This window comes from Gadus macrocephalus, chromosome 4 (genome assembly GCF_031168955.1).
Source record: "Gadus macrocephalus chromosome 4, ASM3116895v1".
Taxonomy (NCBI): Eukaryota; Metazoa; Chordata; class Actinopteri; order Gadiformes; family Gadidae; genus Gadus; species Gadus macrocephalus.
The window spans coordinates 1663293-1677242 of NC_082385.1; the positions used below are offsets into that span (position 1 = coordinate 1663293).

Below are 13950 nucleotides of genomic sequence, written 5' to 3' on the forward strand. Positions count from 1 at the left end.
TGTGTGTGTGTGTGTGTGTGTGTGTGCGTGTGCGTGTGCGTGTGCGTGCGCGTGTGCGTGTGCGTCCACCTCGCTGTAATGAAGCAGGATGCATGATGGTCAATGAATGCCGCGGGATAGAACCGATAGGCTGTACGAGAGAACCACGTTTTTTTCCGCTTTATTTGGCTCTATTTTGCCGTGTCAGTTGTAAGATGACGTAGGCCTACTCACCATAGGATGCCGGCTGCAGATCTAACCGCAATATGAGTTTAAATATGTATTTTTTATCTATTTGAATTGATCAAGGTGATTTGATCGTTGTTTATCCAGTTATGGGCCGATCCTCCCTGTGGAATCGGGGTTTGGATCGCAAACAATGTATAAGTAGGCCTAAACATAGTCTGAGAGATGATTAAATATGCAGCGTTTATTCAGGATGGAGATCGGCCCGTACCTGCAGCTGCACGCTGATTGGACCGCCGCGTTATGACGCGCAGAGCGCCCCCTTCCTTTTTTCTTTTTTATGACTTTCACATTTAATGTGTTGAGGTCACAGGTAGCCTGCTGAAATGCATTCCCAAGTCTTGAGTCTATTTCCTGACAACGTATATATTATATATTTGAATCAATAAAAAAACCTGTTTATTTTCCTTATCTACAATAAAGTAGGCTACAAGGCATGCCGAATTACAGATATCAGATTAGGTCGTTATGCTTCATAATAGTAAATGTTTATTTAAAATGGGCTAGGCTAGAAATGTAATTAACGTAGGTAAATTGTCAGTTGTGCATATTATAATATTAGAATCAGATATAAACATAATAAGATAATAACTCTGATAATAATAATATAGACACCAACAAAGTTGGGCAATCTATATGTGCTACCGGCTATCAGTGGATATGCAACGAGGATAGGACATATCTTTTGAGCACTATAAGCTAAAACAATGTAATCTCACAACTGTTATTATTGTTGTAATTATTCTAATTATTATTATGTTAGCTAATAATATGGAGGGGCCATAGCCCCAAAACATTTATGGAGAGAAAGAGTTCTCTAAGGGCTGCTCTCTATTAAGCGCAAAGTATTCATAATTTGAGTCCATCGTTGCCATCCTCATATTGTGTTAAGAGGTATACTTTAGGATTTATAATGTAGTTGTGATTATGATTATGATGACGGTGGATAGCTCGTTATGAGTTGAATTATGCCAAAGGCACATCTCCACCTTGTGGGCACGGGAAAATGTTCCACCAGCAAACCAGCATCAAACTTGGTTGTATTAAATGCGGCCTAAATGTGGTTTGAAAACTCAAACACTCAAGAAATGTGAGAAATGCCCTAGGAGTGCCAATACCTCGTCAAATATCGCAATCGAAAGACCTATATATTTGTATGCATACAATTAACTACCAATCATACAGTTTAAACAACTTTTCCTCCAAATGAGGAAAACAAGCTACCAAAAATGTCCTTGGCAATAATGTCCTTGGCAAGGATATTTTATGTCATCGTTATAGGCAGCAATATATTAAAAGGTCTACTAATACCATGATTGTAGTGAATGCAGCATTTGACCAAGTTGTAAAGCAAAAAAAAAAAGGTCACCTTTAGAACACTGAAATGTTGGACAATAGCACTAAAATTAAGATTCTTCAATCTACACATCGAAAGAAAAATCTGCTTCTTCCATAGATATGGTTTCTTTGTATGTAGCGCCCTCTCGTGGCAATACATTGTAACTTGTATAGAAGATTTCACCCCTTTTTCCTCAAATATAAACGACAATTGAGTGTGAAGACATAAAAAACTTACAGTAGGCCTAATGGCATCATCACATTGAATTATGTTACACACATTTTATATAAATCACACCCTTTATTGTATCGCCACATATTAAATGGAAACCACAAAAGTTATTTTTTATCCTCAATTCAACCGTGTCAACAGATCTATTTTATATGTTACCTAATATATATAACACTGTTACAATTAGTACTGCTATACGGGTTTCAACGTGAGGTACACGGGACCTTTGTGGTTCACGGAACCTTTGTGCGACCAAAAGTAAACGTAGGAATAATATAAGGGCCGGACGCCTGGGAAATACGTCACTGCGTCGACTGCGCTCCATTTGCGTCACCTACGTAACGCCTCCTCAACCAATCACATGCGTTGACTAGCAAAAGTCCTTGAAGGTTAGCCCATGCAAGCTAAATCCATGTTTTATTTTACGAGTATGTAGTACTATCTGATTAAAAACACTATTTTTACAACAGAATTGTCAACAGCAGCAGGTAAGGTTTCTCATCTAATGTCCTGCAGCATTACATTGGACGCCTTATCCATTCATTGTCGCATGTGATGCTGAACCTGTCCAGCACTTAGTCCACTAGATACTTCAGAACCATAAATTAAGAAACATTTATAAAAATTGTCATCTCGTTTTCCAGATATGGCTTCGCTCTCAAGCTACGCCGTGCGCATGGCGCGCCTGAGTGCCCGCATCTTCGGGGAGGTTGTCCGTCCGACAGACTCCAAGTCCATGAAGGTGGTTCAGCTCTTCCAGGAACAGCCGATGGGCCAAAGGAAAGAGGTGTACGACTGGTACCCCAAGCACAAGATCTACTATTCCATGACCCAAAGGCTAAGGTTCATGGGGCTCTTCAGGTAACAGAACGAGGTCATATCAGTTATTGGTAGAATGATTACAAGTCAGTTATTGTTAGCTTATATTAATACCGATTCAATGCATATTTAACTGTTACATGCATGTAGACCTCAAACGTGTTTTCTCAAATAGTAAAAAACCTTAACTTAAATACCATGAACTATACACAAGCTCATGATGTGTACATGTTGTGATACGATGGTTATCACGTAGTACAGTATATGATAGCTGTTGGAACACGTGTATATTGAATGTGTTTGAGTTTTCTGGGCGAAGTAAAGGGAAGTGTATTAGTTTCATCGCATTCGACCGAAGAGTTTACCTGCTGGTTCCTATGTTAACATTAAAACCTAATTGAAAGTGACACGACATTAGGAAATACTTCAACACACAACATAACGGGGCCGTTTCCAGCCTTTACAAAACAAGTCCCTAATTTCTCCCTCTCTCTGTGCAGAGACGAACATGAAGACTTTAAAGAGGAGATGCGACGCTTGAGAAAGCTGCGAGGCAAAGGAAAGCCGTTGAAGGGCGAAGGGAAGAGGGCGGGCAAGAAGAAGTGAGCCCATCCTGGAACCTAAGGAACTACACAGAACCCGATCTCTTTCTCTCTCCCCTCTCTGTGTACCAGACAAATCACTGTGCACCCTGTGTTGAGTGCAGCCTTGGATTTTACCTCTGAAGAAGATTCCAGTGTTTTGCCTAGTTGGCCGTCCAGCAACATCGATAAGGCGACGTATGTTCAGTGTGTATATTCTGCACATGTGGGAACATACAATCACACAGTGTATTGTGGTATTCATTCATGAATAATAATGAGATGTATATATGTGTGCTTTTGACATGTCAAATAAACAATATTGCCATTCAGTGTGTTTTTTAAACAAAATGGAATGAATTGTTTATATTATTTACCAGACTTGTGTAAGGGAATTACCAAAAGTGAAGTCATTCAATAAAATATAAAATGCTTGTATATTCGATGTAAGGTATTGCACTATTGCACACACATTAAGTAAGTTAAATACTAGTTCATAATGTTGACATTTCATCATGTAAAATACACAACACATACTGCGATATTTCCACGTAGACCTATTGTGATTGATCATCTATTCAAAACGTTAAAGTTCAGCTTTTACACGCAAAATTGTATGCATTAATGTGATTTATAATATATTAATCGTCCCAAAAAAGAAAAACATCGTTCTTTTTTAAATACGATTTTTTTTATGGCTGACGTGCATTCATAACATGCTGTTATTGTATGTTAATAGTTAATAGTCCCTTTAGAATAGTAGGCTAATTCGAAAGGGAAATTAATTTAGAAATGGTTTGAGTGTCTAAATAATCGGTAATAATTCATATTAAACCACGGGAAAACGGGGGGGATAATATTATTAATAATAAAAACCATCCACAAATAATCTGAATGTTTTTCAAAAATCTATATTCAACCCAACGCAACACCGTCATACACCGCTCCAATAAAGTGGATCCACGGCGAGTAGAAGCCATCCCGTTAACCCTCAACGCACCGCGAGTGTGTCCTGCGTCTCTGTCTCCCCCTCCCGTACAGCTGCCGACGGTCGGTCTCTCCCCCCTCCCGTACAGCTGCCTACTGTCTCTCTCCCCCCCTCCCGTACAGCTGCCTACTGTCTCTCCCCCCCCCTGTACAGCTGCGGACGGTCTCTCTCTCCCCCCCCCCTCCCGTGCAGCTGCATACGGTCTCTCTCCCCCTCCCGTACAGCTGCCTACGGTCTCTCCCCCCTCCCGTACAGCTGCCTACGGTCTCTCCCCCTTCTATTATTTTCCAGTCAGTCTCTCGCAGTTTAAAATGGCGGCGTTGAGCAGCGCCGAGTCCCCACCGTCCGTCTTCAACGGAGACACCATGGACCGCGATCCGACCGAGAGGGAGCGGGAGCGGGGACTGGACGACCTGGGCGCCGGGCTCGACTCCACCTGCTCGGTGGGGATACCTGAATGTCCGCAGGATGAAGAGGTAGGCACCCCGCTAGACGCAATAGGGGAAATCGGGGGGGTAGTGGAGCTGATCACGGGAAGAGACGGGGCTTGGGAGCGGAGGTAATTGGATGTAAATCTATCAGGAAACACCGGCTGTAATATGGATCTTGGGGGTGGGGAGGGGGGGGAATGCATTGCAGGGGGGGACGGGGGGGAGACGATGCACAAAGATGTTAATGCATTTTTTTTTTTAAATCAAACACTGCGTCTCGCATCTCTCCCCAGTGTAGGTTTCCATCCCGCAACCCCCCTCCTCCCTCCCGACCCCCCCATTAAGCAGGACAAACGGATAAATAATATTGTCCTGCGGACGCAATGTTTATTCCAGGCCCTGCTTTTTATTTCATTCGCACTCCGCTTTATTTCCTCCAGTGCCCACTGCAGGCTGCAGCCACACACACACACACACACACACACACACACACACACACACACACACACACACACACACACACACACACACACACACACACACACACACACACACACACACACACACACACACACACACCGTAGCAGCCTTGTCGTGCACAGCCTTCAACACACAGCCCTACCGCGGCACCCGGGCATTGGGCATGGGGCTCCGTCGTGTTGACATAGCCCGATGTATACCTCATCAAATACATCCATTTCCCGATCACCGAAGCACCCCCTAAAGTTGTGTTGTTTTTCTACTGGGATCGAGTGGCGACTCCTCCGGTCTCTGAGGGATGCTGTCATTACAACGGTGGTGGCTAACTCGAGTCGTGCTGCTCTTTTTGAACGCTAAGAATCAGCCTCGTTTTGCCTGCTTTTACCTACATGAACCCAGGCGTTATTAGGGACCCCCCCAGCCCGACGCAAGAGTTCTGAATCCGTCAGCCTGCGCTCTCCTCTGTGGTCGCACACGCAGACCATGAGATAGCATCGTCCATAAAAAAAAAAATTGGTTAGACCTGCGCATTATCAGTGTAGAACCGAAAAGGCCTCGTTGACTGACCATTCAATTTAGATTATTATTGTGCATGTTGGCACACAATGCACACCTCTGTGGCCAACACCATCTTCGGTTGCGATTCTGATGGCGACATTCTTACATAATTGCTCGCGAATGGTAATGCTTGAGATCATTTCAAATGATTGAAAGCTATGAGAATAGCTTTGAGTTGATACGTCCTTCCTTCTAGCCTTCTTGATTTCTTAAAAGACAAATTGTTGATTCAGGATGTGACGGGGTGCTTCTCCTGTGTCTCCTGTCCCACTTAAAGTTGTTCCATGGATATGATTATGCACATCGCAAGGCTGTCTACGACTGTAATACGAGACGAAACGTGTTCTGCAGCAGGTTCACAGATGGAGTTGTATTGGCCTCTCCTTCTTGTGCTCCCTATCGACTCTAAATGAGTTCTGCTTACTTAGACCGTCTTCAATACAGTGTACGTGGTCATGGACTGTGGTTCACGTCCATACATTTACTGTAGATGGCGAACACAGATCTATGGATCAAAAATGGTGTGGGTCTGTTTTGGAGCGGATTTCAAAAGAGTATATTTTCCCGTACTGTTCTGCACCTACTGGAACAATTTGCAAGGCTGGTGGTCGTCTGAACCTGTTCTGACCGTAGGTCCAGCATTATGCATACGCATTTACCGTCCTCTTCGTTACTGTAATCGTGACCAGGCTGTCAGGTCCCACAGGATCACACTCAATATTGATTAATATTTAAGGCGATGGGACTGGGGGTTCAAAGTAGGGTTCCCTAACCCCCCGGGGTCAATATTAGGACCCCGATATTTCCCCGATATATGGGGATCCATCAATATAACAACGGTGACTTGCGCTACTATTCCATGTTTGAAAGGGTGTTATGAACCTTCCATCAGAGGCCGTTTGTTGCTTTCGTCATCTGCCCCAATTTTGTGACCACTGACGTTGGTTATGATATGTAAAAGGGTGTTGCTACCCTGATATTGGGCTGCTGGTTTCTTTGGCTGTTGGGAGCAGAAGGCAGAAGCTAACCCATGCGTAGCTCCAACTGCTCTGTGCTCCGCGGACGCAGGCTACATCACATGCTAATTGTTTGTTTGCCTGTTTCTTTGGTAATATCGTAACCAGCCCTGCAACTTCCTGGAAATGCTAAGGGGTGTCAGCCAATTGGCAGTGAGGCTGGGGTGGAACAATTGACTGTTGTCGTGCTTTAGGTTATGACATAACATTTATAATGGGAGTCTTTTTAAATGAGGTGTAAACTAGAGGGTCGGGCTTGATCTTGACGACCATTCAGCCGAATGAGACCAAGGAATGAACCTCTTTTTGGTCAAACTATGCTAACACAAAGCAGTTAACTTCTAGCTAGCTTGTAAATGTATTTCTTCCTCCCCATGTTTTGCAGTTGGTAAGGTTTTGATTCTCTTTGCAGATATGGAACATTAAACAGATGATAAAGCTGACTCAAGAGCATTTGGAGGCCCTGTTGGAGAAGTTTGGGGGCGAACACAATCCTCCGGCTATATACCTTGAGGTATGGAAGAGATATGAATGTTGTCCGCTCTCGTTTCCCTTGTTTTATACCATATCGTCTCTCCGTATCACCTCAAGCAACTGTATCAGTGATGGGGATGTATTTATGTATTGATGTCAGATGCTATTACCAAATACAAAGATTCAATAACAAGGTACATGTGAAATATTAGAAAGTGACTCGATGTAAGCAGAGAGGTTAATGTATTAAGTTTACAGTTTAGTCCTCTAAACGGGATGGACCGTGTGTTTCAAATTGGGAACATGTTTTTCATGGCAAAATGTATGTAAATCCTATCTGATACCTATACTTTATCGACAAACCTTAACCCATACACTTAGTTTGATTTCAAATTGTAATAAGCGTATAGTGATGGCAGCGTCACCCTGCCAGACCCACAGCTTGGTCTGCACACTAAAGCCAATGTCGGTTTATCGACAGAAATGGCGCGTTTTACCAATAAAATGAATAAATTGATTGTAATGTATTGAATGTATTAGTTATTAGTACTTAGTTGTGTAGCATCCTATCCAAGCTTTGTTGTATACGGGGAATGGGTTGACCTAGTGATGGTTAGTGCTTTGCACTTGGTTCTATGAACATCCTCACTGCACCGACAGCGATATATTGTTTCACTTTCTCCCGACAAATGTACTTATTTTAAGTGGCTTTGGGTAAAAGCGCCTGCTGAATGCCCTAAATGTTAATGTACATGTATCCCTCCCCCTCTCCCCCCCCCCCCTCCCCCTCCTCCCTCCGGCCCCCCCCTCCCCCCCAGGCCTACGAGGAGTACACCAGTAAGCTGGACGCCCTCCAGCAGCGGGAGCAGCAGCTGCTGGAGGGTACGGGCAGCGGCGGCGAGCTGTCCTGCTCCTCCCCCACGTCCGGCCTCCTGGACGCCCAGGTCGGGGGCGGCTGCCCGGGCGGGGGCATGTGCGGCGGCGGCGGCGGCGGCGGCGGGGGCGGCGGGGGCCAGGGCTTCCCCTCGGCCCCCAACACGCTGGCGGTCCTCCAGTGCCCCATGGACCCCTCGCGGGCCAACCCGCGCTCGCCGCAGAAGCCCATCGTCCGCGTGTTCCTGCCCAACAAACAGCGGACCGTGGTACGTTTTGGATTCAGATGTTGGGGGTGGGGAGGGGGGGGGGTGGGGAGCATGAGACCGAGGTGTGGTGGAGGTGGAGCACAAACCTGAACGAGGCGTGGTTGTTGTTAAAGGTCCAAACCCATGGCAGGGAGGGTCGGAAGTTGGTAAAACATGCATCATCATACAACAGATGAAATCGACATGAGGGAACGGGGTAAAAATGTGATTACATTTTCGGTTGAGATTTTAAGCCTACCGACGCAGGCTAATTAACGTCAAACTGCAGGTTTTTTTCAACCTCGAGACAGTATTGCATCGATTCGATTTGGATGTAGAACTTATAACTAATAAACAGGATGTTTGTGATATTTTGGCCGACTTTGTAGAATAGGTAAATAGAAGGAGGCCACTAAGGTCGAAAGGGAAAACAAATGTTTCACAAAGTCTTTGGATTTTAGAACAACAGCTTTAACTCTCAGAGAATCACGAACACTTTATCTTTCCATCGCTCGAGTTTTGCTCTGTGACAAATTAAAATGCGTGTGTGGCCGAGGGAAATGAAATGTAGGTGACCCTCTTTTCTTTGATTAGATATGCAGTGTTTGCTACAGACAGATGCCTTCAAATGAGCAAAGGCCTTGGAGAGCGATCTAACCTTGTCCGCTAAGGCCATGGCCCCTAATAGTGGTCCAGCTAGCTTCAGAAGCAAGAAGGCCCCTTAAGTAGACTTATGCCGATACTTCACTACAATACTTATTTGTGTTTTTTTTAAGGTTGTTTGATTCCAACTCCCTGCCTCATTCATTCTATAGGTTAAATCTGAAGCCTACATGAATTTCCGCACCTAATCTCCTTCTAAAAGAACGCATGGCCAACAGTGACATGATTATCCAAGCATTCGTCCACCCTGAAGTGCATGACAAAGGAAGAGAAGGAGAGTACAGGCTTAAGCTAATTAACATAGCTCATGGAAATATAGATGTACACTCACACAGAGGCTAACTTTACACGATGGCACACCGTCATTTTAAATTAGATTAAAGAAGGGGCATAACATCATCTATCTGCTAGCTGTCATTTTGTTTATCCAAGTCATGTCCAGAGTACCTGCTCCATAAAGTGACGTCAAGTCAAGTTGTGCTAATTAGCACAACAAGCTACTGCGGTTGGCTAGCTCACTGCTTAAAACATTGCAGTGTTCCACTTCTAGAAATGTTAAATCATGGGTTCCAAGTTTTTCCGACACTATTGTTTGCTTAATCCCGACAAGACCTATTCGTGTAACGTTCATGTCCTAACCGATCTTTCGGCCTTCTTTCGGCCTTCTTTCGGCCTTCTCTCCCCCGTCTCTCCCCCGTCTCTCCCCCGTCCCTCCCCCTTCTCTCCCCCGTCTCTCCCCCGTCTCTCCCCCTTCTGTGCAGGTCCCTGCCCGCTGTGGAATGACTCTGAGGGACTCGCTGAAGAAAGCCCTGATGATGCGCGGCCTCATCCCAGAATGCTGTGCGGTTTACAGGATACAGGATGGGTGAGACCGTTGATGAATGAACAGTCAGAAGGGAACAGGAACAGAAGGGAAACGGTTGCACACACACACACAATGTGTACGACCGTTTCATATACACAACACATACACGTACACAATGTGTACAACCGTTACATATTCACAACACATACACGTACACAACGTGTACAACACATACACAATGTGTACCATCGTTACACATCTACACAACACTTACACAACGTGTACCACCATCACACAACACAAACCACAACATCTGTCGTTGCCTTTCTTCGGAGACCCTTCCGCTAATGCTCAACTCAATGCCGGTTGCTGGTGGATTCAAACTCAAACCAGTGTATTAACAAAGTATTAACCGTTGACTGTTGACACAAGTATATTTTGCGGGACTTTTAGTTTGGTACCAAGACAGGAATATAGCCGAGTTCCGACTTTTAACCATAAGGCAATTCTTGGTGTGGATTATGTTTAATTCCTCTTCAAAGTTCCTTCTTGGAAAAATATGGCTTTTAAAAATAATGCAAGTTAAATTAATTGAATTAAATCTTGTCACATTTGTGTTCGGCGCATCCTCCGTTGCGAGAGGCCGTCCTTAGCCCTGCTCAAATTCCCCACTTCCTGTTTCAGAGAGAAGAAGCCCATTGGCTGGGACACAGACATATCCTGGCTGACGGGGGAGGAGCTGCACGTGGAGGTGCTGGAGAACGTCCCGTTGACGACGCACAACTTCGTGAGTAACTCCCCGGCGACGGGCCCGGATTCAGAACAGGAGGAGGATTAGTGAAGCGCCTTCTTCAAGGACTCAAGGACCTACAGAGTGTGCTGTTCATTAGTAGCTCAGGAGGCAGAGCGGGTCGGCTGGTAACCGGAAGGTCGCCGGTTCGATCCCCGGCTCCTCCTAGCTGAGTGTCGAGGTGTCCCTGAGCGAGACGCCCTCACCCTGACTGCTCCCGACCAGCTGGCTGTCGCCCTGCGTGGTCGACTCCGCCGTCGGTGTGTGTGAATGTGTGTGTGAATGGGTGAATGTTAGGCCATAATTGTAAAGCGCTTTGGATAAAAGCGCTTTATAAATGCCGTCCATTTACCACCGTAAGCCATTTTAAAACCGGCCCTATGTTTACAACAGAAGGTAGGAAGCAGGAAGTTCCCGATTCCAAACCACTTGTATTTATTTATTTAAGGTCTATTTGAGTAGGGACAGGAACATAGACAAGCGTGCTCCAATGTTTGCATCATGGTGTTTCTCGCCAAAGCTAATTGACGAAACTGGTCCCTAGTGGGGCTCTTGGTTCAAAATAATACTACAGATTAACATTATTAAAAAGTGAGGAAACTAAATGAAAATGAAAAATAAAAGACGTACAGAGAGAGCACATTGTAAAAAAAAAAAAAAAAAAAAAAGTATGCGAGCATGATTGTGGCTGAACATGCCATCATTTCTTCGTCCCGTCTCAGGTGAGGAAGACGTTCTTCACGCTGGCCTTCTGCGACTTCTGCCGGAAGCTTCTGTTCCAGGGCTTCCGCTGCCAGACCTGCGGCTACAAGTTCCACCAGCGCTGCAGCACGGAGGTGCCGCTCATGTGCGTCAACTACGACCAGCTGGAGTAAGTCACCGTCGGTCGGTCCCCCGCCTGTCAGTCGTCCGTCAACCATCCCTCCGTCCATCCATCCCATCTGTCCATCATCCAACCACATGTCCATTCATCCATCCATCAACCACAAATCTATTCATCCATCCATCAACCACAAATCTATTCATCCATCCATCCATCCATCCATCCATCCATCCATCCATCCATCCATCCATCAGTCCATCCATCCATCCAGCCAGCCAGCCAGCCAGCCAGCCAGCCAGCCAGCCATCCATCCATCCATCCATCCATCCATCCATCCCCAATCATGTCGAAGCTCTGTGGAGTTCATGTGGTTATGTTGGGTTGACAGTCTCGTGTTCAACTCCCAACCAAGAAGGTTCCGGGTTTGAACCCCAATGTCTGCAGTGTACCTTTAAGACATCCCTGAGCACCCTACCTACTAATTAATAACATGCATCTTCAAAAGAGTGGATAAAAGTTATTTTTCTTTAAAATAGATTTAATGTTTTGAATGGGAGTGTGTTTATCTGAGAGCTCTAGAAGCCTTGCTGTTGTTTGTCTCGTCGTCCCCATAGCAACAACAGTGGAAGTTTAGCACACTAGCTGTGTTCGAAATCGTTCCCTATCATGGATGTAGTGCACTAAATAGGGTGCACGCCATTTTGTAGGGTGTTCGAATTCTCAGTGGTCCACTATATAGGGCACTATAGTGGACTTAAAATAGGGTACATACGATGTTCCCTACATGTTACTCCCGTATACCACAATGCAATGCGGTCGTGTTTTTCCGGAGGAGAAGAAGAAGCTGAATAACCGCGAAAACTAATACATTTAATGATGGAGTCTCCGGCTTTCGTTTAGAAATGTCAACAATTTATTTGGGATTTAACATAGAATATTTAACATTCAAAATTAATAAAAAAAAATACTTGAACAAGGAAATGTAACATTCAACATCAATACAACCTCCAGCTTTCCTCGTGAGCGCCCGGTTTGTTTACATGATGTGGGCGCATCTTTCTGCGTCACACAAATACCCGGCGCATTTACTGACGCTTAGAAATGTTCAGCGTAGTGTCCGAATTCTCGTTCCCTATTCCCTATATCGTGCACTATATCATGTACACTATGTAGGGAATAGGGAACGAGTGTATAGGGAACGATTTCGAACACAGCTCCTGCTTCTGCCCACTGATAAGGAGACTTCCTGTTGTGTTGGAAAAACAATGAACGGCCCTCAACCCCTCTTAACCATCACAGTTCATCGGCTGCTTCTGATTGGCTCAAACTAGTGATGTCACTTGCCAGTCAAACTTCGCCAATCGATTTGAAACCAATGACGGGCCACCTGTCGAGGCCGTGTGTGTTATGATAAAGTCTGAGTTGTCACAACCTGCTTTAACGGGGTCTCCTCCTCTTCCCCCTCCTCCTCTTCCTCTTCCCCCCCCTCCTCCTCCTCTTCCTCCTCCTCCTCCTCCTCCTCCTCTTCCTCCTCCTCCTGTTCCTCCCCCACCTCCTCCTCCTCCTCCGCCTCCCCCTCCTCCTACCGCTCCTCCTCCTCCTCTTCCTCCTCCTCTTCCTCCTCCTCCTCCTGTTCCTCCCCCACCTCCTCCTCCTCCTCCTCCCCCACCTCCCCCTCCTCCTCCTCCTCCCCCTCCTCTTCACCTGTTCCTCCCCCTCCCCCTCCTCCTCCTCCTCCTCCTCCTCCTCCTCCTCCTCCTCCTCCTCCTCCTCCTCCTCCTCCTCCCCTTCCTCCTCCCCTTCCTCCCCCTCCTCCTCCCCCTCCTCCTCCCCCTCCTCCTCCCCCTCCTCCTCCTCCCCCTCCCCCTCTTCCTCTTCCTCCTCCTCCTCAGCCTGCTGCTGGTGTCCAAGTTCTTCGAGCACCACCCCCTCACCCAGGAGGAGGAGGGCCCCACCCCCATGTCTGAGGTCTACCCGTCGCTACCCCCCTCCGACTCCACCGGGTAAGGCCCCGCCCCCGGCCCCGCCCCCGGCCCCGCCCCCGCTGACGGACACTCTTAGGGTCCTGAGGGTCCCGTCCGGGATCGATGAAGATCCACCTGGTCTTATGTTGTCGTAGAAGATGCACTATAAATGAATTCAAATAATTAATATATTTGATAAAATATGAATGTTAGCAATAATTAGTTTAAACTAGAGCTGTCAAGCGATTAAAATATTTAATCGAGATTAATCGCATTAATGTCATAGTTAACTCGCGATTAATCGCAAATAATTTTTCTATGCTAAATATCCCTTGATTTTTTTGTCCCATAATTCTTCTCATTTTAATTCTCTTATCAACATGGTGAAGTGCATCGGCTTGTCTTGTGCAAATGATTTTTTATTGATAACAACATTGGCATATACTGATCAAAACAGGACGATACAAAAAAAGAACCTATAGTGCAATTAAACGACTGCTTTGAACAAATGTCATTTGAACATAGCAGTCAGGCTACTGCTTCTTTGTTTTGAGCCAAAGAAAAAAAATAAATAATAATTTTAACGCCGTTAAAATTGGTTTGCGTTAACGCCGTTAATAACGCGTTTAACTGACAGCTCTA

The 13950-nt window shown here is 45.6% G+C and overlaps 2 protein-coding genes across 3 annotated transcripts; both read left to right on the forward strand.

Moving 5' to 3' along the window:
* The first annotated feature begins 2065 nt into the window (after positions 1–2065).
* mrps33 (mitochondrial ribosomal protein S33) lies at positions 2066–3527 on the forward strand. Of its 2 annotated transcripts, none has more exons than XM_060049475.1 (3): positions 2066–2184; positions 2440–2656; positions 3115–3527. In XM_060049475.1, exons 2-3 carry the CDS (start codon positions 2442–2444, stop codon positions 3218–3220), a joined length of 321 nt encoding a protein of 106 aa, XP_059905458.1. In that variant the 5' UTR covers positions 2066–2184; positions 2440–2441; the 3' UTR covers positions 3221–3527. The 2 variants fall into 2 exon arrangements, with proteins under 2 accessions (XP_059905458.1, XP_059905457.1); XM_060049474.1 differs by having other exon boundaries at positions 2124–2283.
* Positions 3528–4191: 664 nt separating this feature from the next.
* Positions 4192–13364, forward strand: braf (B-Raf proto-oncogene, serine/threonine kinase). The gene is made up of 7 exons (XM_060049476.1): positions 4192–4659; positions 7081–7182; positions 7961–8284; positions 9688–9791; positions 10416–10518; positions 11244–11392; positions 13237–13364. The coding sequence occupies exons 1-7, from the start codon at positions 4495–4497 to the stop codon at positions 13349–13351; spliced, it is 1062 nt and encodes a 353-aa protein (XP_059905459.1). The 5' UTR covers positions 4192–4494; the 3' UTR covers positions 13352–13364.
* Positions 13365–13950: the final 586 nt, after the last annotated feature.